This window comes from Musca autumnalis, unplaced genomic scaffold (assembly GCF_047663935.1).
Source record: "Musca autumnalis isolate F117 unplaced genomic scaffold, ASM4766393v1 scaffold_4, whole genome shotgun sequence".
Taxonomy (NCBI): domain Eukaryota; kingdom Metazoa; phylum Arthropoda; class Insecta; order Diptera; family Muscidae; genus Musca; species Musca autumnalis.
Genome location: NW_027411977.1, coordinates 210,299,122 through 210,325,642, shown reverse-complemented (window position 1 = coordinate 210,325,642; position 26,521 = coordinate 210,299,122). Strand labels below are relative to the sequence as shown.

Sequence of the window (26,521 nt, the reverse complement as noted above, 5' to 3'; positions counted from 1 at the left end):
GTTTGTTTGTATTCACTTAGCAATCTGCAATCAGTAATTGTAGGCGACGAATGCGACTACGACTGTTAACAATCAAGCCTCCCTCCGCTCTCTCCCAATATCATGAGGCCCTTTCTGTTGTGATATTTATGTAGAGCAATGAGCTCGAACAACCAGCCAGAAACAACAACAACAATTCAACGCATAGTTGTGATAATACACCACGGAAACCATAGCTTTAGTAAAAGTTTTGAGAATTCTGAAATGTCATAACGTTCGCGTACCTTGCATCAGACGGTTGTATTTATTTTGAAAATTTTTAAAAACAAATCAAACAAATAAAACAAAAATTGCAAACAAGTGAGAAACCGTAACAACAAAGAATACCCCATTATGTTGTCTGCTACCACCACAAATGCCAGTAATGGCCACTTGATGGCTGCCGCCAACAATAACAGTAGTGCAACAACAACAACAATTAACCCATCAAAAAATACCAATCCTGGACAACAACAGCAACAAACGCCCCATGAAGTGTCAGAGATACGTCTTAATTTGGCCAACGATTGGAAAGTTTTAAGTTCCATTCACCAAATGTTGGTGGATGAGAAGGCATTTTGTGCCAATCCCGAGGAATGGCATGAGAAAATTGTTGACTTTGTCCAGCCAGAGGAGTTGAAGGTAAGATATGTACATATGTATTTTTGAGAAAGGTGAAAAATTAAGAGCTGGAGGAGCTAAAATTGTATCAAATAAATTTCCCAAAAAGTCACAAGGAAGAGTTTTGGATTATCTGACACTGTGTGTAGTGGTTGGAGCGAAAGATAACTTTCGAACGGATCAACAGATTTGGTCCAAAATTTGGCCTTTGTAATATTTTTTCCAAACATAGTTTAAGTTCGAACATATCGGTCCACTCCTTCAGGTACCTCCCCCACAAAAATGTTCGGAAAAATTGTCCGCACTATAACTCTTGAAGGGAGTGACCGATTTGGTCCATACTTTACACATCCTAATATATCTATCAGATATAGAACAGGTTCGAATATGGACTATGTTTGTCCACTCCTTCGGGTACCTATCACACAAAATTACGGATAAGTTCACTTTAAGACATGCTCTCGAATCACTTTGATATTTTTTTTAAGCAACTTGCATTTGCTGCCTCAATTACGACGGTAAAAGTTTTTTAGGGGCAAGTCCATACTAGAAAACAGCCCGAAAGGTGTTAAAAACACATAGTCGTGGCTGGAGAGCACGATAACTATCGAACTAACCGATTTGGTCCAAAATTTGGCCTTCTTCATATTTTGTCATACTTTCAGTTCAAAGATAGGCAACACCGGTCCACAACTTCCGGTACTTCCCCCGAATATTTAAAAAATGCCACTTAAATGGTATGTACGATATCTCTTGAACAAATTGGGTCCAAACTTTGGATCTCCTAATATTTAGTCGAAATTTAGTTCAACTACTAAAATGGAGGTACCATAGGCTATCTCCTCGACAAAAGTTCAACGTTTGTGTCTAAGTGAAGTTTTAGGTCTGTTTGAAGATCCTTTGGAAATGTATACCGATGCTGTTCGATGTTGTCCTGCTAACAGCGGTATTATGTTTTCAGTGGACAAGTCCATGCGTCCTGGCATACTAGTCCGTAAGTTATACGATGAACCACTGGGTGCGATATCTATCGAAAAGATATGACTCCCAAAATAAGATCCACTTCCATAATGGACTATGTCGGTTCATTCCTTTAAGTACCTCCTCTGCAACACTTTTGAACTTTAATCCTAATCCATATTTTCGTCGGCAAGTTCAAATATCCAAAAAAGGCCACAAAATAATGAAAAGACCACAAAGGCTGGGGGTATATCTCTGTCGGCAAAGCCGACTGATACTTTTTTACTTGTTTTCCTCCATTTCGACACGCACCAAAAGAATCCGGAGTAGGAATTCCGGGATATGCTGCTCCCCAATACAGAAAAACGATACAAATACAAACTATGTACACCGAGGTTACATTCAGGTTTATGTCAAAATGGTAGTTTCAAAATTTAGTTTTAATAGTCTTTCGTCGGGGCATAGACTCATATAAAACTGATGCTGAAGAACCTAACTTTTATTTGAGTGGCCCTTAAGGCCAGAACAGAATCAATCGTCGCTTGCTTTGCTTGCTTCCCAAATGTCAAATTATAAAGGAATGCCAGAGCCTCCTAAAGGAGAACGCAGGCGGATTTGCCAAGAGGCTCTGGCATTCCTTTATAATTTGAAATTTGGGATGCAAGCAAAGCATGCGTCGATTGATTCTGTTCTGGTCCTTAAGGCCTCGACACATAAGAAGCATGGCATTCTTGCTTAAGTCATATCTGGTAAATGACTAAGGACCAAGTTCGACCTAATTCAAATGTGATTCTGAAATCTTTTTTTAGGTCGAACTTGGTCTTAAGGCTTTTATCATATATGACTTAAGCAAGAATGCCACGCTTCTTATGTGTCGAGGCCTTTAATCTTTCAACTACGGGGTGGATATGGAGATGAAATGGTTTAGCCTCGGGTTAACTACAAACCCAGAGCCAAATTTATGTCGTGTTTAGTGGAAGCTATAATACAGTGCGTCAGCTCTAGGAACTGTTGTGACGCCTTTGTGTTACATCGCTCTTCTGTTATTTCAGTGATATCACAGCTGTGTACTTCTCAATTATACCAGAAAGTGCGTAGAGTTCGGATATTTTAGGTAAAGATTGGCAGGTCATGGTCCTTACAACTTGTTGCTTGTGTTTCAACCTTAATCTTTGTTGAATTATTCTTCTGCTATATCTACCGGCCTCGGAACAAAAGCTACATGGCCTCCCTGCTTAAGTTATTTTTGGTAAAAGTCAAAGGGTCGCCTGTTCTTTATTGTTTTACAAATGATTCATTTACACAAAAAAAAACTAATTCATTCAATTTATGAATAGTGTTCAAAAATTGTTTCCAATGTTCAGATTTTTGCATTGTATGAACCAAATTCATAAAGCAATAAATACTGGTTTCTTTTTTGAATGAAACATAAACATGGGATATATGTCTATTCTCTTTTGCAAAATATAAAATTCATTCATTTCAAAATAATCTTCTTTAAAGCAAGAAAAAGTTACTTATATTTAAAACTCTGTTTATATATTCTATATTAAGTCACCCTACTGTCTTGTCTAGGAATCATTTTTTTCAATACATACACATGTACAATCGAAGGCGGGTTTCCTTCATGAATTGTAATGCCCTCCATTTCGGAAGTTTTTGTTGACATCATATCTAGAAGTGTTTATATGATAGGTTGGCAGTGGCTTAGAACGCTAAGACCTCGACAACATTGTCTGTTTGTCGATTTCCTCCCAATGAGAATTTAGCCGACTGCAATATCCCGAGCGTTGTTAAGCCAAAACTACTCTGGTTTGTCGTGGCAGCTGACGCTCTTCAGCTGCGATAGATGGGGCATGTACTGCGAGAACTTTGTTCACACTATATTTGCTTATGACCTTAGCAACTGCATCCGTGTGAATACTATTTAAACCTGCTTGATATGCCTGTTGACCTAGGGGTTCTCTCCTATAGTGTTGGACCTTCCTTTCTAGAGCATGAATATCCTTCCTGATATGCCTGAATGTGTCGGGCCTAGCCAGAAGATGGTGATTGGGATGGCTCTCACGGTAACACCCGAGCAAGTACTGCATCGATAGTATCTCATTATGTTGCCGTACTGGAAGAATCTTTGCCTCCTCAAGTAGATGGTCCACTGCAGACTTGAGGAGGCACCCTGTTGCTGTTCACAGGGCGGCATTCTGACAGGTTTGAATCTTTTTCCAATTCGTACATATCACATAATCTCGGGGACCAGACTGGCGCCGCATAGCTTACCACAGACCGACCTATCGCGTTATATGTGGTCAACAAGGTTTCTGTATCTGCACCCCAAGTGCTGCCGGCTAGGGACTTGAGGACCTTGTTCCTACTTTTCAGTTTGTTGCAGATAGCTGTGGCGTGGGCGCACGCCCTAAAATTTTGTGCCAGTTTGTGGTCGGAATTCTGCTACCATCGACCATGACATTCAACTCTCTTCCAAACTGCGCAGTCCATGTGGTGAACAGAGTGGCTGTTGATTTTGTGGCGGAAATCTGCATATTCCTCGAATGGAAAAAGGTGGTAAGATCGGTTAAATAGTTGTTCAGTCTCTCACAGATGTCATCAGGATAGGTACCCGACGCCAGTATCGTGCAATCATCCGCATACGTTACGATCTCGATGCCGTCTGGTGGTATCACTCCGCCTTGGGGAACTCCCTGTTTCACTCTACGGGGTTTGGACTTCTTGTTCCTGAATTCCACGTACGACTGGCGTCCACACATATAATTGACTATCCAACGTTTCAAGCTTGGCCGGAGGGTTGTCTGCTCAATGTCCTCAAACAGCGTGGAGTGCCTGACTGTATCAAAGGCTTTTGATAAGTCAAGCGCCACCATCACTGTCCTATCGCACGGCCGTCTCTGGTTGAGTCCTTAACAAATATATGTGGTAATGGCGTGCAGCGCTGTTGTAGTGCTGTGCTGCTTACGGAATCCATGCTGATGATCGGCAACTTGAAAGCTATCTCTGATACTGGGGAGATCTAAGGCCTCAAGGGTCTTTGCTACGGGCGACAACAGCGAAATCGGCCTGTACGATTCACTTTTGATGGCATCCTTGCTGGGCTTCCGTAATGGGACCACCCTGCCCATTTTCCAGATTTCGGGAACAATGAGGGTGGCTAGCGACAAGTTGAGAACTTTAGTGGCTCATCCAGCTGCTTCAGCATTACCATGGAGATTTAATCAGGGCCCAACGCTTTGGAAGATTTAGCGTTCCTGATGGCATTGGCAACATCATCCATTGTAAACTGTGGTGGTTCATCCTCGGCAGGAAGAGATCTATTGCGACGTAATACTCTTCTCTTCGCCCTATCACTCTCGGGATGCTCGACAAACTGTCGATTGAAATAACTTGCGCACCTTCTTCGAGAGTGACTTAACCTTGCCCACATTTCACCTATACCGGCTATAATGTTGCAACTATTCAGATGATTTAACCACTTGTTCCGCTTATGCTCGCCGACCAGCCTGTTAACCTCCAGTGTCAGCTCCCCGACTTTGGGGTCATTGGGGTTGGCACGACGAAGCTCATCACGCTCATTTGCTAATCCCGTCGCCTCTGCTGGGAAGTTTGGTCTTACTTCGGGTATTCGACCAGCAGGGATATGGCGAGCGGCTGCAGCAATGATGATGTCTCGGAACGTCCTTTCCGCTAAACGAACATCAGAAGGATTGGGCAGTTCTCTGAAGCGGTGATTGGTGAACTCTCTAAAACTCGCCAATCAACTTTCTTATGATTGACGAATGTGTGGCGTTCAGAGGTGATGAAATCGCGTGGTCTGCTAATGGAGGCAATTATGGGGAGATGGACTGATCCAAGAGAAATGACGGGTAACTTCATTTGTCAGACCAGGTGACACGATGGTTATGTCTGGCGAACTGTGATACTCTCCATAAACTCTGGTAGGGGCGTCCTCATTGACCGTGCAAAACGTAGAGCTATCTATCTGCTCAGCCAGCGCTGTATCCCCTCTGGTCGTTTCCAAGGGCCGAATGCCACATCTCATTATGCGCATTAAAGTCCCCCAGGACCAGATGATTATGACATTGCAAAAGCGGGCTAATGTCGGGCTCGTAATCCGAAATACAACTATTTTTCGGCGGGATGTTATTATCTTTTGCAAAATATGAACCAATTCATTCATTTCAAAATAATCTTCTTTAAAGCAAGAAAAAGTTACTTATATTCAAAACTCTGTTTATATTTTTTATAAACTTATTTTTTCTATAAAAATGTTGTTTTTTTATTTAATTTTGAAATTAGTTTTCTTTTAATTTTGTAATTATTGTTCTTTAAACGTTTCTCTTCTAACTGATTTTCTCTAATGAATTACATATGTATCTTGTAAATCAGAACAATGTGAACGATATGTACATACATATTGAGTCCATCAGCTCTAGCTCGAGTTATTATATGTTGCATTTATATTAAAGATATTCAAAAATTGTATATGCGAAATAATGCTATTGATATAGTGAGTGTTTTCTGACAACAAATCTATACGTGTTTGGTTTATTAGTGTGGTAGTGGTGGTTGTTTAGGATTTTGTGCTTTGTTGACACGGATTCAATGTGCGTGTAGATACGATGGAGAGGTGGAAAGACAAAAACAAAAGAAGCAAAACCACAACATCTTTATAGGCACAAAGTACAAAAACCGGTTTTTGCCAGAAAAATAATAATGGTGAATGTAGGGGAAACTAGATAATTTATTTTTGTATTTTAGAAAAGCATTCATACTTTTGCAAAAATTAGTAAAAAATTCACACTTTTGTTTTTTTTTTCTATGTAAAAATAATGAACATCTTTATAGGAAACCTCAACATCTTTATAGGCAAAGCACAAAAACCGGGTTTTGCCAGAAAAAAAAAAATAATGGCGAATGTAGGGGAAACTAGAAAATTTATTTTTGCATTTTAGAAAAGCATTCATATTTCTGCAAAAATTAGTAAAAAAATCATACTTTTGTTTTTGTCGGTGTAAAAATAATGAAAAAGTCTGATTTAACGAAGCCTGTCTCTGCTTGTCTCATGTTCATGCAATGTGTAAACCTTCCATACAACATTCTTATCAATGAACATTGAACGCTTGAATTACTCTTAAGGAAGTTTCCACTGGTCAACTATTAAAACATTATTTTTTTTTGTTCTTTAAATCAATAGTCTATCAATTAATTATTGCAGTGACCTACTAGACGTCCATTAACCGATTGTAAAGTTGGTTCGAGGATTAACAACAGCAACGATAGATAAGAATATGAGGTGGAAAATTTTATTCCCTAATACGCGAAAGCGGGTTTACATCAGCCACCATAAAATGTATATGTGCTGTACTTATGTTTCCATGTTAGCAACTGTAATTTGTTTTATGCTTCGTAAGAATATTGATGATGACGATCAATAGAACTCAATCCCACGGCAGCGGGTTGTTTCGTACCCGATTGACGCGGAACCACACAACGTTCCGGCCAGCGGCTGCTACCTCAGTGTAAATATGTTTGTATTTGTTTCGTTTTTCCGTGTTGGGAGCAGCATATCCCGGAATGCCTGCTCCGAATTCTTTTTGTCCATGCCGGGACGGAGGAATACCCAGGACCAATATTGTGCTCGGTTTGCCACATCCGCATCTTCACCCACATCCAAACTTCGGTGAGATGCAACAGATGTCAGGAGTGGATGCATCTAAGGGGTTGCTCTGGACTTGTCCACGTGAGGGACTACGACAGGGACTATGTTGCTGCATGCTGCGTGAATACAGTCCCAAGTGAGTCGTCATCGGATTATGAAACTCCCTCGTCGTCTGATTACGAGACTCCCCCGCAGTTTCCACTACAACAACCGCACATGCAGCCTTTAACACCAGCCGTTGTTGTCCCAATCCCGGAAAATACATCCTTTTTGCAATTTAATGGCAATGGACTCCGAGGTAAGATCGCGGAAAAATAGTAGATTTCATGAGTCGGAGGAATATCAAAGTCACTGCGGTGCAAGAAACCAAGCTCAACAACAACTGTAGCTTACAACGTTGTGCGGGCAATGCATCCTTTTTGCAATTTAATTGCAATGGACTCCGAGGTAAGATCGAGGAAATAATAGATTTCATGAGTCGGATTAATATCAAGATCGCTGCGGTGCAAGAATCCAAGCTCAACAACAACTGTAGCTTACATCGTTGTGATGGTTACAACGTGTTAATTAAGGATCGCACCAGAAGTGGAGGTAGGGGATTAGGTTTCCTATTGCACCAGTCTGTCCAATACAGACCTATCTCGCTTGAGCATGTCTCTAATGACCCGTACATGGAATGTATGGGGGTAGCAGTCAGGTGTGGAACTGTCGAGATAGAGTTACTGAACGTATACATCCTGCCGAGAAATAGCTGTATCTCGGATTACGAGCCCGACATTAACCCGCTTTTGGAAGGTCATAATCGTCTGGTCCTGGGGGACTTTAATGCACATTATGAGATGTGGCATTCGGCCCTTGGAAACGACCAGAGGGGTACAGCGCTGGCTGCGCAGATTGATAGCTCTACGTTTTGCACGGTCAATGAGGACGCCCCTACCAGAATTAGAGGAAGTGTCACAGTTCGCCAGACATAACCATCGTGTCACCTGGTCTGACAAATGACGTTACCTGGCAACCCGTCATTTCCCTTGGATCAGACCATCTCCCCATAATTGTCTCGATTAGCAGACCACGCGATTTCATCACTTTTGAACACCGCACATTCGTCAATCATAAGAAAACTGATTGGTCGAGTTTTAGAGAGTTCACCAATCACCGCTTCGGAGAACTGCCCAATCCTTCTGATGTTCGGGTAGCGGAAAGGGCGTCATGTCCCTGCTGGTCGAATACCGGAAGTAAGACCAAACTTCCCAGCAGATGCGACGGGATTAGTAAATGAGCTCCGTGGAGGCAACCCTAATGACCCCAGCGTCAGGGCGCTGACACTGGAGGTTAACAGGCTGGCCGCCGAGCATAAGTGGAATAAGTGGTTAAATCATCTGAAGAGTTGCAACATTGGAGCCGGTATAGTTGAATTGTGGGCAACGGTTAAGTCACTCTCGAACCCTGGAAGAAGGGAAGATAGGACCTCAGTCACGTTTGGCGACGTTACGTTACGTTACGTCGCATTAGATCTCTTCATGCCGAGGATGAACCTCCATAGTTTACAATGGATGATGTTGCTAATGCCATCAGGAACGCTAAATCATCCAATGCGTTGGACCCTGATGGAATCTCCATGGTAATGCTGAAGCAGCTAAATGAGCCGGGAGTGGAGTATCTCACTAAAGCTTTCAGCTTGTCGCTACTTTTCAACTTGCCTCGAAGTAAGGAAAATGGGCAGGGTGGTCCCGCTACGGAAGCCAGGCAAGGATGCCAGCAAAAGTGAACCGTACAGGCTGATTTCGCTTTTGTCGCCCGTAGACCCTTGAGGTCTTAGAATCAGCTTGGATTCCGTAAGCAGCACAGCACGACAACGGCGCTGCACGGTCTCCACATATATTTGTCAAGGACTCAACCAGAGACCGCCTTTGATACTGTCAGGCATTCCACGCTGTTTGAGGACATTGAGCAGACAACCCTCCGGCCAAGCTTGAAACGTTGGATAGTCAACTATATGTATGGACGCCAGTCGTACGTGGAATTCAGGAACAAGAAGTCAAACCCCGTAGAGTGAAACAGGGAGTTCCCCAAGGTGGGGTGATATCTCCGGAACTGTTTATCCTCTACCTCTCCTGTATTCCGCCTTCTCCAGACGAAATAGAGATCGTAACGTATACGAATGATTGCACGATCCAGGCGTCAGGTACCTTCCCTGATGACATCTGTGAGAGACTGAACACACATTTAACCGATCTTACCAACTTTTTTCTCTCGAGGAATATGCAGATTTCCGCCACAAAATCTACAGCCACTCTATTCACCACATGGACGACCACAAACTGCCCCAACATTTTAGGGATCACATTCGACACTACATTCAAGTCGTGCGCACACGCCACAGCTATCTGCTACAAACTGAAAAGCAGGAACAAGTCCCTAGCCGGCAGCACTTGGGGCGCAGATAAAGAAACCTTGTTGACCACATATAACGCGATAGGTCAGTCTGTGGTAAGCTCCGATTATGTGATACGAATTGGAAAAGATTCAAACCTGTCAGAATACAGCCCTGAGAACAGCAACAGGGTGCCTCCTCAAGTCTTCAGTGGACCATCTACATGAGGAGGCAAAGATTCTTCCAGTAAAGCACCATAATGAGATGCTTTCGTTGCAGAACTTGCTTGGGTGTTACCGTGAGAGCCATCCCAATCACCATCTGCTGGCTAGGTCCGACACATTCAGAGATATATTACCCCACCTTAGGAAACTTTCGATCTATGAGGCTTCGGTTTCTTGTTCCTGAATTCCACGTATGACTGGCGTCTACACATATAATTTATTATATAACGGTTCAAACTTGGTCAGAGGGTAGTCTGCTCTGCATTTTCCATACTCCCAGAACGATGTGAGTGGCTAGCGACAGGTTGAGAACATTAATGAGAGAGTCGGCTCCCGGCTCATCCAGATGTTTCAACAGTACTATGGAGATTCTATCGGGGCCCAACAGCATCATCCATTGTAAATTGTGGTGGTTCATCCTTTACAGGAAGAGATCTAATGCGGCGTAGTACCCTTTTCTTCGCCCCGTCACTTCCGGGTTGCTGCGCAGCTTTTCGGATCAGTCAGTGTAACGTCGCCAAAGGTGATTGAAGTCCTATCTTCCTTCTTTTCGGGGTTTGTGAGTGACTTAAACATTGCCCACAATTCACTTATTCCGGCTCCAATGTTGCATTTCTTCAGAGGATTTAGCCACTTGTTCCGCTTATGCTAACCGACCCACCTCTTAACTTCCAGTGTCAGTTCAATGGCTCTGGGATCCCTGGGGTTGGCACAAGGAAGCTAACTCCGACACCTCGTCTAAGAAATTTGGCCTCACATCGTGTGCTCGACCAGCAGGTATATGGCGAGGGGCTGCATCGGTGATTATGTCTCGGAACGTCCTCTCTACTACCTGAACATCAAAAGGGTTGGGCAGATCTCTGAAGCGTTGATTAGTGAACTCTCTGAAACTAGACAATTAGCTTTCCCATGATTTAGGAAGGCGCGGCGTTCAGATGTGATAGAATCGGGCGGACTGCTGATGGAGACAATTATGGGGAGATCGTTCACTCCAGTTTAAAGCCACTTCTCGGATTGTTATGACATTTTAATAGCGGCAAGTCGGTTTGATCATGACTACTGTTTGGGTCTTTTATCCGGCTCGAAGTACCAAACATTTGTCGTTATGGAAACTGCCAGTTTGGACAGCAGTAGCGCACCGCAGAGTTCAAGTCGAGGAATAGAAAGCTACTATAAATGGCCTTCGGCTTAATAAGGCAAAAATAAAAAAGAAAGCTTTTTAATCGGAGCTACTCGGGTCTTGGCGGCTAATAAGAAGGTGTGGGTACTATGATCAGTATGTTCGATTCGGACGTAAATCGCTGCTCCATATGCGCTTTCCGAAGCGTCACAAAAGCCATGAATTTCTACAGAGCAATCTAATGTGAATTGTATCCATCTTGGAACCTTGAGATTTTCAATCTTTTGGCTATTTGTGACGAAGTTTTTCGAGTTCGTATGAGTCACTGGCTTCAGTGGGTCATACCAATCGTTTTTATGCAGCCAGATTTGCTGCATAATAAGCTTCGCTACTACCACCACTGGCGCCAGCCATCCACAAGGGTCAAACAGTTTCGCTATTGTCGATAAAACTTCTCGCTTTGTATATTTATCATGATTTTCCATTTGTGGTGGCGTAAAAGAGAAGAAATCTCCCGAAATATTCCATCGAATCCCCAGTGTTTTTGTGGAAGCAGCCTCAGAAATATCCAACCAATTCAGTGGCAATAACTTTTCCTCCAGAATATCTTTAATAACATTATGATCATTTGAGGCCCATTTCATGAGGGTAAAACCAGCAGAGTCCAAAGCTGAGCCTAATTCCTTTCTGGCCGTGATCGCTTGTTCTAATGTATGACCGTATCAACGTATAAGTTGTTTAATATTATATCTGCTGCCCTTGGGTGCAGGTCTTTAATATCCACTGCTAACTTAATTAGTGTCCTCAATGCTAAAAATGGCGCGCAGTTTACTCCAAAGGTTACTGATAACAACTCGAAATCCTCTACAGGGTCTGTTGGTGATTTTCTGAATAAAATCCTTTGGTATTTTGTTTGCTTTGGGTCCAAAAGTATTTGCCGATACATCTTAGTGATGTCGGCGTTAAAAGCGTATTTGAAAAATCTCCATTTCAAAACTTATAGTACTAAGTCCTCTTGTAGTATGGGTCCAGGAAATAATATGTCGTTGAGACTTGTTTTATTTGATGATGGGCACGAAGCGTTGAATAGGACTCTAAGTTTCGTTGTAATACGATCAGGTTTTATCAGGTAATAATTTGGCATATTGTTAATTTCATTTGGGTTTATTTTCCGCATATGGCCAAGTTCGAGATACTCGAGTATCGATTCATTGTATTGTTCCTTAGTATCTGGTGTTCTCATAAGTTTCCGTTCCATTCTATAGAATTGTGCTAAGGAAATATTCCGGGAATTTCCCAATTCATCGCATTTTTTAAATGGGAGAGTCACAACAACTACAATATTAATTTTGTATGCTAGAGAAAGTCAATACTTCCTGAGATATGGCCCCGAAATTGTCTCAGTATTTGGGGCCACTCCTTTCAACGTTGGGCGCCAAACTGTTCATATTCAAACATTGTTCAATTTTAAGATCTCTTGGGTATTTTTAAGATAGAGGTACATGAGCGATAACTTTTTAAGGAATTTTATGGACCCAAGGTGCCACCTATCTTTACTACTAAAATCGCTCATTTCATTTCATTTTGTTTTCCAACATTTCAATAATAATCTGACATTAGGTGATGACAACACTGATGTTTAGCTTTTCACAAGAAGAACAGCAACACGGCCTGCGATCATAACTACAAGAGGGGGAATGACACACACACACACACAAAACATACATAAATGCCTTTCATTTCAAAGTCACTGAGTTAAACTTTAAGTGTTAGGCGGTTTAAGCGTGCGCTCAAAGCTATGTTTTGGCTGTTGTTGAGCCGCGATTGGAGTTGTTTTCGTTGGTGTTACTTGTCATGGATTTGCAATTAGAAATGTGTGTCAAGTTTGGCTTTGGAAAAATCGTTTTCTTTTGCGGGCGTTTTCACTTGAAATGAATGTAAGCGAGAATGTGACCATAAAACTTTATGCTTACCCTCCATCCCATACGTTCTCCCGCCTTTAGACCGAGGCCGTGTGACCAATCATCTACAGCAATGTTTTGTCAACATGTCAGTTCAACAAGAGGCAACAAACAGCCGCTCACCACTGGCCGACCATAGACGGAGTTGGAGCAACAGTTGTTGGCTATTGTGTTCGGTAGTAGTAGTTCGAGTAGTAGTAGCACCATTGCATTCATGTTGAGTGTCAACCGTTTTGGGTTATTTTGTTGTTTTTGGTTTTAGTAAGTTTGTCATCAAATTTTCCAATGTCATCATCAACTTGGTCGGCGGCTGCGGCGGTATTGTAGTGAACTTCACTTTTTTCCACAATTATGGACTGAATCCCCAGCATAACTACCACTGCACCTAGTTTTTATAATTTATTGTTTTTGTTGCCTTGTCACCCAAAACAAGTGCCTTGTCGTCTTGTTTTTGTTCATTTGGAGTTTCCATTTCTAAGCTCCAACAAACCCATGAACTTCAAAATGTCATAATTTTCTTTCTTTCTTTTGTTTTGGGAGAGAGAAAACTCTGTGCGAAACAATATCTGCTTTGCTTGGAAAAGAAAATCGCTTTCGAGTAATTCATCATTTGTTTGTCAACTCAAGTGGCACCACAACGAACGCTTATCAGATTCACAAGCCATAAATACTGAACTGTAAGTCTAAATAAAACGCCTGCAATAAATCACAATTGCTTGATTAGTTCGGACATGATGATTTAGAGTGATATCGGTATAAAACTTTCCATAACTTCGTAGTTTTCTTTTCGTTTTTGGATATATGATTTTGAAAAGTGTGGACATTGTGTCGGACCGAAGAGCGCTCATGTTATTTTAATCGACACTGTACTGACAGGGTGAAGAAAAGAGTGCTACATCGTGTCAGATCTCTTCCCGGAGAGAAGGAACCCCCACAATTTACAATGGATGATATTCCACCGTGATGCAGTGATAAACACGTTCGCCCCGTACTCAGGTGGTCTATGGTTCAATCCCTAATCATCAGAACATCAAAATTTTCGAAGGCGGCACAACATCCCCTCAGGTAATGTTGGCTTGCATTCCCTGAGTATTTCAGCCACGAAAAACTTATCTACATGTGGTGTCGTAAGACACGGCGTGCGGACTGGGCGATAAAAAGTAGGTCCCATATCATTGAGCCAATATGATACGGCAAGCACTCATTGATATGAGAGAGGTCTCCCCTGCCGCTTCGGGGATGTTTTAGAAACGTATGTATGAGGTAGCAAATGCCATTAGGAAAGGTTATTCATCCAAAGTGTTGGGGCCTGACGGAATTTCCATGGTAATGGTAAAACATCTGGATAAGCCGAGAGTTGAGTATCTCACCAAAATTCTCAGCCTGTCGCTAGCCATCCACTTCGTACCCGAAGTCTGGAAACCGGGCAGGATCGTCGCGCTACTAAAGTCAGACAAGGATGTCACCAAAGCTGGTTAATCGTACAGTACGATTTCGCTTTTGTAAGTCGTAGCAAAGACTCATGAGGCTTTACTCCTCCCCAGCAATAGAAATAGCTATCCAATTGCCGATCATCGTTTCGATAGTAGGACAGCATTTCAACAGCGCTACACGCCATCTCCACACATTTTGTTGAGGACTCAATCAGAACAATCCGTGCGATATGACGTTATTGGTGGTGACCGACTTATCAAAAGCCTTTGATACTGTCAAGCACTACACTCTGTTTGAGGACATCGAGCAGACTAACATACGGCCAAGTTTGAAACGTAAAATAATTAATTATATGTGTGAATGCCGGTTGTGCATGAAATTCAGGAAAATGAGTCGAAGCTGCTGTAGAGTAAAACACTGAATTCCCAAGGTGTGGAGTGATATCTCCGCAACTGTTTAAACTCAAACTTTCCTGTTTTCCACCCCCTCCATTGAGATGGTTAGGTCTGCGGATGAATGTACGATCTTGGAGTCGGGTACGTTCCGTAATGTCAATTGTTAAAGGCTTAGCTACTATTTAACCAATCTTCCGAACGTTTTCCGCACGAGGAATATGTAAATATCTGCTAGTAAATCTACGGCCACTCTGTTTACCACATCAACGGCAGAGGTGAGAATTGAGTCGATGGTTACAGAATTCCAAACACTAACTACCCCAAGATTCTAGAAGTCACATTCGACAGCATATGCATGTAGTCCGCAAATGCCACAGCTACCTGCTATCGGTTGTTACCGTGAGAGTCATCCTAATCAGAATATGGTGGATAGGACTTCCCCAACATAATCACAATAATATGGACAGAACTTCCCCATCCAGGTATGTCAGAAGGCAACATCATCATCTAGAACCCTGATGGTCACACAAAAACAACCATCATTAGTTTGACACACAAACAAGCTACGTCAGCGCAAGCAACACAAATGGCTAGACTCGCGTGCTAGGCTTTAATGACACTTTTTCTCTGCTGACCATCTGTGATCTAGAGAGAGAGAGAGAAGTCCAACGTCACAAGAGAGAACACATAGATCAACAAACCTATCAAGCATTCACTCAGATGCATTGGCAGATGCCTTAAACAACTCTTTTGTGAAAGTGTTCCTCCAATCAATCGGGATGGTGCAGCCATACAAATTCCAATAAAGGGCAAGAATTGATGTTACCGTGCAAAACATCTGCTCTGCATGCCCCTACGACACAATGCACCACTTCAACTAACTTCAATAGCTACCTATGTCCCGAAAACTTAAAAAATCGAACAATACCAACGAAATGGTTGGTGGATATGATATTTATCGAAAGGAGTAAATGACATTAGGTTAGGTTTTAGGATGCGTAGCTGCTGTGGTGGCAGCCACTCCACTCGGAGACCTTGAGGTTCAGTGTGATCATCCTGAATGTTGGAACGGATTATAGATGTGGTAATGATATGAAGGAGATGTAGGTGTGTTCTGATAGTTATGTATAGATGAAGGTTGTGAGTGATGTGGTTGTAGATGGGTGGATTTCGGTGGTTCAGGTGTGGTGGTGATGTGAAAGTGCTGGTTGCGGGTGATATGTAGTTATGTAAAAGGTGCTGTCTGCAGATTATATGTAATCGTTCGATGTAACTGTAAGAGTAGAAAGAAGTTGTAGATGAGACTGTAGATGTGGTAGTTATATAGATGTAGTGAAAATTGTAGTTGTGAAGTTTGGGATTAGTTGTATCTAGGACGTGGTTGACGATGCTGCTGTGTAGAAGTAGTGCTTGTCATGTTCTCAGCACTTTGGAGCCATTTCAGGCCTTTTGCCATGTAAAGTAGATTCGACGGCTCTGTTTGGCAGAATGCTGTTAAAGATTGGATGGTGTGCACACCCATGGTGGACTGTCTTCTAGAATAGAGCATAGGAAGGCGACATAATAAGTGCTCGATCGTCTCTTTTTCTTCCTCATCCTTGCACAGCCTACAGTAGTCAGCAGTGTCGTCTTCTTCCCATTTGCTCGTCATGGATCCTACTCTGCAGTGACCCTTGATGATCCCCACTGCTAGTTTCAGGTCTGATTTCCTCATTGAGAGCAGTGAGGCGGTTCTTGACTTGGACGGGATTGGCCAGATTGCCCTTGATGTGCTGCAGTTTGGCGTGTTTTGTCAGTGGTGGCAGAATTTCTCCCGACTTATCTGCTCTATAAATAATAGAAAACACCCTGTAGTCGTGCCTTGATGGAGCCGCAGCGTGCCAGTTCGTCGGCTGCCTCGTTTCCCTCGATGTTGCAATGCACTGGTACCCAACACAAGGTGACGATTCATTTTAGTGGCTCCAAAGCGTGTTTGCAGTCTAGAACAGCCGCGGACTTGATATAATGGGACTTGGGTGATTTTAGGGCCGCTTGACTATCGACGTAGATAGTCACCGTTCCAACTATTTCCCCTCTCATGTTGTTTATCAGTTCCGTGGCCTTTCTGATCGCAAAAACTTCGGCTTGGGATTTGCAATAGACGCCTGCTCCTGTGCCTGTTTCCATCTTAGAGCCATCAGTGTAGATCTCTATACCGTCTAGAGGTGGGCTGCTGTGCGTCCATTCATCCCTGTGGGGTATGTGCACCTTCGTTGCGTCGAAGCACACTTGTGGTGATATATAATCACTAATGTTCCCTGAGGCTGTTGATAGTCCGAATCGACGTAGAATTGCAGTTCTTCCGTGTTCGGAACTGCACCATGAACCTAGCTCCTTGAGACGAAGTGCATTCATTGCTGCCTGTTCTTGTATTACTAGATTGAGCGGATGTAGATCTAGTAGCACATTTAGGGCTGCTTGTGGAGTGCTCCTCATGGCACCAGTGATTAGGAGTGATGCCGCCCTTTGGACGCTGTTCAGTTTGTTTAGATATGTCGTTTTGTTGAGAGCATTCCACCATACAAGAGAGCCATATGCAAGAATAGGGCGTACAATGGTCCTATACATCCTATGGTCCTTGCCAATGGAGTTTTTGCAGGCGTATAGAGCTGTTAGACCTCTCTTGTCGAGGAGATTCGTTTTCCATGTGAGTTGGTGGTCCAGGATAATGCCGAGGTATTTGGCTTCCAAAAAGAGTTCAAGAATAACTCCGTCCAGCACTGGTAGGGTGAATGGTCTGACCTTCCTTTTGTTTGTGAACTAGCTCAGTCTTTAATGGGTTCACTCCAAGGCCATTGTGGAGTGCCCATCTTGATAACTTGACCAGAGCTCCTTGCATAAGTTCTGATAGTGTCTGGGGAAACTTCACGCTAAACATGAAACAACGTCATCAGCATATGCGATTGTCTTTATACGTAGCCTATCAAATGACATTGGTCCAATCTTAAATCATGTTCCAAGATGGATCATATCGGTCAACTCCATTTGGTACCTATATCACAAATGTTCATATAAGTACAGATTACAAAGACATACAATGGTAAAGATTGGACATCATTCACAATGGAGTTAATTGTTTTAGTATTCAAGTATAGAGGACGTTTATGTATAACAGACAATTAACAGAAACAAAAGCGTACACCAATGTGAAATATGTTAAATATAACATAATTCATGTCACAATATTGTAACATCACATTATGTTAGACCACCAGCGCCATCTGCCGATGTATAGTAGCAATTGAAATGTCCTATCTTATAATATTTTACATCTTTGTCAGCACAGCTTATCTTCACTAGATGGCCGTAAGGACATTTAATTTCCACTGAATGGATTCGAGAGCTACCTAAACCTCTGCAGATGGCTTATGAGAAGATGAAGAGTCTTTCTTTTCATAATGAGAGAATACCTTTTGGATGTTTAGGAGAACATAACAGAATCTGCATAAAACAACATATATAGGAGTATTTAGGAAACTTTTAGTTTACGAATTTCTAATCTAACTACATGCTTACTTTCTTCTTCTCTTCCAGAACTTAATTGATTTAAAAATCGAGGAGAATCAAAATTATACCCTGGAACAAATTCAAAACATATGTCAGCAGGTTATACGTTACTCAGTGAAGACTAGTCATGGACGTTTCCACAATCAGTTATTTGGACAAATGGATCCCTATGGCTTGGCGGGTAGTTGGATAACCGAAGCCCTCAACACAAGTGCGTAAGTTTGAAAAAAAATCAATGAAACAGGACACATTGGTTAATCCTGTTAATCCTGTCATAACAAATTTGTTATTAATAAAATTCCACCACACCTTATTAATATTCTCAGCCTCTTGATACGCTTTAAATAATAACCGTTTCAATGTCATTGTTTTTGCTGCTCCGCAGGTATACATTTGAAGTGGCGCCAGTTTTTAGCTTGATTGAAACTGAAATTGTGCGCAAAGTATGTGAGCTATGTGGCTATGGGCAAGGTGATGGCATCTTTTCGCCTGGTGGATCAATATCAAATATGTAAGTATCCGCCGCAGTGCTTCAAAAAGCGAATGCAAACAAACAAAAATTTGCACACCAGCAACTTTGAACTGTGTGCGGGGCTGGGAGAATTCCATTGAAGTGGTATTATGGCCGCAGGGCCCATAAATCATAATGCAAGGGGTGTGCGAATGTGTGTGAGGCTTGTGTTGCGGCATGGCTTTTATTTGTTGACCAGCAATTCATAATGGCCATTTAACACTTGAGATCGTAACACCGCCGTCAAACAAAAACACAAACTTCATATTCATAAATTGTCAAAAAGCAACAACCCTCTCAGCCGATCATGGTCAAAATTAATTAACTGTTGTTATTATTTAATTTTATTTTTGTTGTTGTTGATAAATGGCCTCTATTGATACAAAAACATTTATTTGCCTAATTTTTTATGTTTTTTTATTTCACATTGATTTTTCTCTCCAGGTATGGCATTGTTTTGGCCCGCTATCGTAAATTTCCGGAAATTAAATCGAAAGGCATGGTTGGCATGCCTCCTTTGGTCATCTTCACATCGGAAGAATCCCATTATAGTTTTAAGAAGGCCGCCCATTGGTTGGGTTTTGGTGTGGATAATTGTGTTATGGTCAAAACCAATGATAGGGGTCAAATGTTGCCCGAAGATTTGGAACTGAAGATCTTGGAAGCCAAGGCCCATGGTAAGGTACCGCTGTTTGTTAATGCCACTGCCGGAACAACAGTGCTGGGAGCTTTCGATGATTTCAGCCGCATAGCTGATGTTTGCCAACGACATGATTTGTGGATGCATGTTGATGTAAGTATAAAGGGAGTGGTAGATATAAACGTGGAAGGTTTAGGCAGGTTAGAAAGGGTGCTTCTATAGACCTTTTCAGAAAGGGTGCTTCTATAGACCTTTTCAGAAAGGGTGCTTCTATAGACTCTTTCTGAAAGAAAGGGTGCTTCTATAGACCCTTTCTGAAAGAAGGGGTGCTTCGATAGACCCTTTATGAAAGAAAGGGTGCTTCTGTAGACCCTTTCTGAAAAAGGGTGCTTCTGTAGACCCTTTCTGAAAAAGGGTGCTTCTTTAGACCCTTTCTGAAAAAGGGTGCTTCTATAGACCCTTTCTGAAAAAGGGTGCTTCTATAGACCCTTTCTCAAAGAAAGGGTGCTTCTATAGACCCTTTCTCAAAGAAAGAGTGCTTCTATAGACCCATTTTGAAAGAAAGGGTGCTTCTATAGACCCTTTCTGAAAGAATGGGGGCTTCTATAGACCTTTTCTGAAAGAATGGGGGCTTCTATAGACCTTTTCTGAAAGAAAGGGTGCTTCTATAGGCCTTTTCTGAAATAAAGGGTGCTTCTATAGACCTTTTCTGAAAGAAAGGGTGGTTCTATAGTATATAATATATAATGTTCAGTATATCTAATATCAGCACCAAATACATACAATGGTAAAGATTGGACATCATGCACAATGGAGTTAAATTTTAATATCCAAGTATAGAGGGCGTTTATGTATAACAGACAATTAACATAACACAACAGAAACAAAAGCGTACACCAATGTGAACTATGTTAAATATAACATAATTCGATGTCACAATATTGTAACATCACATAATGTTAGACCACCAGCGCCATCTGCCGATGTACTGTAACAATGGAAATGTCCCATCTTATTGTATTATATATCTTTGAGAAAGCCTATACGCACAAATAGATGGCCTTGGGGAAATAAAATCTCTATTACATGAACATAAGGTCCAGTTACTCAATAATAGATGCCGTTAAGGGTCTTGAGGTCCACTTAATCAATAATAGATGCCGTTTAGGTCCTCTAAATCACCAGTTGATGGATTTAAGGACAACTGCTCTTCTTCATAGGTTCATTTACACTCAAGTAGTTGACCTTAGACAATCTTCTCTTATGTATATTGCTTTGTTGGCTACAGATTGCACAAAAGGTGGCCTTAAGGACACTTACTGTACAGTAGATGTACTTAAGTACCGAAGACTCTACAGTAGAGGGCCTTAGTGACAAGTAATCTCCAATAGATGACATTATAGGGCTTCAAGTGTAAAGTTGAAAGCATTAAGTGCACAAATCGATTGCGCTAACGTATATAATGTCCATTAGAGGGCCTTACATCTCCAGTAAATGGCTTTAATATTCTACAGCAAATTGGTTTAAGGCCACTCACTCTGTATTGGATGGACCGATGACGAACTTCTCCCTACTAGATGACTTTAGGTTCATTTACTTTCCATTAGATGGTCTGAAGGGAAACCTAGTGCAATGTAGAAAGAGTTAAGTGCCACCTACGTTTTAATAAGTTTTCTTACGACGTATTTTCAGAACTAGATGACCGTGGGACATACAATCTGCAATAGCAGGCCTTAAGGGTCACTTAATCCATATTAGATGCCGTTGATGACTTCTTACTCTCCTGTATATGACTTTTGGATTATTTAATCTAAATATAATAAGGTCTTGAGGGTGACCTAGATTAAAGTAGGAAAGCGTATGTGCCACCTACTCTCTAATGGGTTCCCTTAAAACCATATACTCACAACTAGATGACATTAGGACCATGCAATCTCCAGTAGATCGCGTTAAGGTCAACTTACTCAATGGTAGATGCCGTTAAGAGTTGCCTAATTTCCAGTAGATGACTTTAAGGGCCCCTGCTTTGGAAAAGATGGCCTAAACGGCCAGCTAATTTTCACAAGATGATGGTACATACATCTATCGACTATATAGTGGACTCCAATTTCCAGTGTCGTCTACTCTACAGTAGATGGCCTTAGTAACAATTAATCTTCAATAGATGACATTAAAGGGCTCCAAGTGTAAAGTTGAAAGCGTTAAGAGCACAACTAGATGGCGCTAACGTATATAATGACCATTAGAGGGCCTTAAATCTCCAGTAAATGGCTTTAAGAGGTACATACTCCACAGAACATTGGTTTAAGGCCACTCACTCTGTTTTAGATGGACCTAAGGACGAACTACTCCCCACTAGATGACTTTAGGGTCATTTACTTTCCATTGTATGGTCTGAAGGGAAACCTAGTGCAATGTAGAAAGAGTTAAGTGCCACCTACTTTTAATAAGTTTCCTTACAACCGTATTTTCAGAACTAGATGGCATTAGAACATACAATATCCCTTAAGGGTCACTTAATCCATATTAGATGCCGTTGATGACTTCTGTATATGACTTTTTGATGATTTAATCTAAATTATCAGGTCTTAGGGACACCTAGGGTAAAGTAGGAAAGCCTATTAGCCACCTACTCTCTAATGGGTTCGCTTAAAACCATATACTCACAACTAGATGGCATAAGAACCATGCAATCTCCAGTAGATGGCGTTAAGGTCAACTAACTCAATGGTAGATGCCGTTAAGAGTCGCCTAATTACCAGCAGATGACTTTAAGGGCCGCTGCTCTAGAATAGATGGCCTAAACGGCCAGCTAATTTTCAAAAGATGACCTTAAGGACATTTAGTCTCACATATAGTGGACTCCAATTCTCAATGTCGTCTACCATATCAAAAATGGCCGTAGGGGTGTAAACCAATTTGTACATTGCCCTTAGGGTGGTCAACGATGCAGTATATGGCTTCACTTTTTGAAAGAAAGGGTGTTTCTCTAGATCCTTTCTCAAAGAAAGGGTGCTTCTATAGACCCTTTCTGAAAGAAAGGATGCTTCTTTAGACCCTTTCTGAAAGAAGGTGTGCTTCTATAGACCCTTTCTGAAAGACCCTTTCTGAAAGAAAAGGTGCTTCTATAGACCCTTTCTGAAAGAAACGATGCTTCTATAGACCCTTTCTGAAAGACCCTTTCTGAAAGAAAATGTGCTTCTATAGATCTTTTCTGAAAGAAAGGGTGCTTCTATAGACACTTTCTGAAAGAAAGGGTGCTTCTATAGACACTTTCTGAAAGAAAGGGTGCTTCTATAGACCCTTTCTGAAAGAAAGGGTGCTTCTATAGACCCTTTCTGAAAGACCCTTTCTGAAAGAAAAGGTGCTTGAAGCAGTTCTTTGGTGTAAGGTTATACCCAATGTCCATTAAAACGAAGAGTATTGCTGTTTAAATGATGTTTTATTTAACTTTGTACTTTGGTTGGTATCTTCCACTTGGTTTCTCAACTAGTACAATGTCCGAAACTTATTAAAAGCTGGTTGACTAGTTGGTTTCTCAAAGGTTGATCTCAAAGTGATTTTATTAATTTTTATTCTATTTAGGTACTCGGTTTGAGAAGTGCAAAAGTCGTCTAGACTTACATAGATGTGTATTTTAGTAGTAAATACAATGTTGTAATGAAATAGTATGATAATAGAAATATGTACAGTGTTGCATAGAAACCGTTAAAATTTGAAAACATAGAAAATATAAACAGAGTTGTATGGAATATGTACAAACTTACATACTAAACATTGAATTCAAATGAGAAGATAAACTAAATAAGATAATTCATAAAATATAAATAATGGTTTGCTTCAGTCTCCCCCTCTGATGCTGAAATCGTCCCGATGATGCATCAGGAATAATGGGCTGTTGATTTATTCTACGGTAACGACAGTATTGTGGGTTGTTGTTTGCAGATGGCGTCGAAGTAGTACTGTTGGATGTCCACATAATATAGCAAACTTCCTTCGAAACCTCCCCCTGGAGTAAAACTGCATTGTGAATGGTGGTTGTTGAATCGACTATGGCCGACTACATCTGGATTATCGGTTCTTGAATCTGCTAAGACTTTAATGACATAACATAACTGTGTAGATGGCGTTGTTGGATGTCCACTCAAATGTCATCTGGCGTAAAATTGATCAAGACTTGTGGATTTCCAAGTTGTTGTTGTGCGTCGGTTAACCGTTGTGTGTTGTTGATGTTTTGTGTGTGGTTGTTGTAATACATCACCACAATGTAGTTGTTGTTGTTCATCCCTCATTTTCTTAAAGATGAATGTGGCTGTGTGTTTTTTGCTGTTTTTGCTCGTACATGTGTGTGAGGAGTTGACGTTCTTTTCTACGCCAATCCACAATTGCTGCGTAATCTGTATGATTGTCGATGGATTCTGATCGCCTAGTACAAAACGTCCCTGGATTGCCATTGTAAAGCGTTGTCTGGATGGATTTTGAAATGCGCCAACTTACTTACAGTCACCAGATAAGTACGCGTCGCAATAAATTTTGTTGTTGTGTCCTCGGCTGCTGCTCACATTTTATGGTATGGAGTGGTCGTGTTACATGGCCACGAGTTGGGCGTCAATGAAGCAGTTCTTGTGTTGTGCCCCACGTTGGGCGCCAATGAAGCAGTTCTTTGGTGTAAGGTTATACCCAATGTCCATTAAAACGAAGAGTATTGCTGTTTAAATGATGTTTTATTTAACTTTGTACTTTGGTTGGTATCTTCCACTTGGTTTCTCAACTAGTACAATGTCCGAAACTTATTAAAAGCTGGTTGACTAGTTGGTTTCTCAAAGGTTGATCTCAAAGTGATTTTATTAATTTTTATTCTATTTAGGTACTCGGTTTGAGAAGCGCAAAAGTCGTCTAGACTTACATAGATGTGTATTTTAGTAGTAAATACAATGTTGTAATGAAATAGTATGATAATAGAAATATGTACAGTGTTGCATAGAAACCGTTAAAATTTGAAAACATAGAAAATATAAACAGAGTTGTATGGAATATGTACAAACTTACATACTAAACATTGAATTCAAATGAGAAGATAAACTAAATAAGATAATTCATAAAATATAAATAATGGTTTGCTTCATGCTTCTATAGATCTTTTCTGAAAGAAAGGATGCTTCTATAGACTCTTTCTTAAAGAAAGGGTGCTTTTATAGACCCTTTCTGAAAGAAAGGGTGGTTTTATAGACCCTTTCTGAATGAAAGGGTGCTTTTATAGACCCTTTCTGAATGAAAGGGTGCTTTTATAGACCCTTTCTGAAAGAAAGGGTGCTTTTATAGACCCTTTCTGAAAGAAGGGTGCTTTTATAGACCCTTTCTGAAAGAAAGGGTGCTTTTATAGACCCTTTCGGAAAGAAAGGGTGCTTTTATAGACCCTTTCTGAAAGAAAGGGTGCTTTTATAGACCCTTTCTGAATGAAAGGGTGCTTTTATAGACCCTTTCTGAAAGAAGGGTGCTTTTATAGACCCTTTCTGAAAGAAAGTGCGCTTCTATAGACCCTTTCTGAAAGAAAGCATGCTTCTATAGACCCTTTCTGAAAGAAAGGGTGCTTCTATAGACCCTTTCTCAAAGAAAGGGTGCTTCTATAGACCCTTTCTCAAAGAAAGGGTGCTTCTATAGACCCTTTCTCAAAGAAAGGGTGCTTCTATAGACCCTTTCTCAAAGAAAGGGTGCTTCTATAGACCCTTTCTCAAAGAAAGGGTGCTTCTATAGACCCTTTCTCAAAGAAAGGGTGCTTCTATAGGCCCTTTCTAAAAGAAAGGGTTCTTCTGACTACCTTGCGAATGCATAGTAGAATCGTTAACCATATTGTGGATGATGCTGGTATTTTATGGGGTCGTCCTAAATTTCGCTCCTGATAGAGACTACATATAGGTGATGGGCGTAAGTTTGTCGACTTTAAATGCCGTTTTCTATATAAATATATACCCATTTTAGAATGCCAAAAACCTAGCAGATGGCTCTTAGTATTGTCACGACTGCCCTAAGGGACGGTTGTATTATAGCAAAATGTCCCTAAGAGCTGTCCAGCATGTTAAAGTTGACCCTCATGGATTTTTTTAATAAAAACAATTCATTTTCTTTTTATTTTCAGGCCTGCCTGGGGGGTTCCGCCTTGCTCTCGTACAAAAATCGCCATCTACTTAGAAGCCTAGAGCGGTCAGATTCCTTTTCCTGGAACCCCCATAAATCTCTGGGCGCTCCGCTTCAATGTGCCCTCTTTCTGACACGTCATGCGGAGCTATTGCCTCAGGCCAATAGCACAGCTGTTCATTATCTCTTTCAACAGGATAAATTCTATGATGTATCCTATGATACGGGCAATAAGAGCATACAGTGTGGTCGTAAAATTGATGCCTTTAAATTTTGGATTATGCTCAAGGCTCGGGGGTATGGTAGCTTTGGCCGTCTCGTCGATCATGCCTTGGATATTTCCAAATTATTTATGGAAAAAATGAAGCGGCGGCAAGGATATCGCTTGGTCTTGGATGATTATCAATATACGAATGTGTGCTTTTGGTATGTACCGAAAGTGATGAGGGGCCAAAAGGAGGATGCCAAGTGGTGGGAGAAGTTGTATGAGGTAAGGAAGGAGAAATGGAATATTTTTTTTTTTTTTGGAAAATTGTAAAACAAATTTTTGATTTGTTTTTAGGTTGCCCCTATGGTCAAAGAACTCATGATACGCCAAGGAACCCTGATGCTGGGCTATTCACCACTGCTGTATCGCAATATTGGCAACTTCTTCCGCATGGTCTTCACCTGTTTCCCTGTGATGCAAGAATCGGAATTGGATTTCATTTTGGATGAAATTGAAAGATTGGCCGATAGTTGTAGTCTCTAAGGATGGAGCGGATACTTGTTACGCTTTAAAATCAAATGTGAAATATTGTATGCCATTTTTTTGTGTGTCATAGATTTTAGGTTAGTTCGTAGGTTTTAGTTTTGTAGGAAAATAAAATGTATTATTTTTTATTGGTAAATATATTGAGATAGAATGGGCA

General features: G+C 41.2%; 1 protein-coding gene across 1 annotated transcript; it reads left to right on the top strand.

Annotated features, from left to right (window-relative positions):
• Positions 1-26,521, top strand: LOC141401650 (cysteine sulfinic acid decarboxylase). Its single transcript, XM_073981985.1, has 6 exons — positions 1-660; positions 18,352-18,539; positions 18,710-18,835; positions 19,280-19,628; positions 25,612-26,100; positions 26,173-26,521. The coding sequence occupies exons 1-6, from the start codon at positions 373-375 to the stop codon at positions 26,359-26,361; spliced, it is 1,629 nt and encodes a 542-aa protein (XP_073838086.1). The 5' UTR covers positions 1-372; the 3' UTR covers positions 26,362-26,521.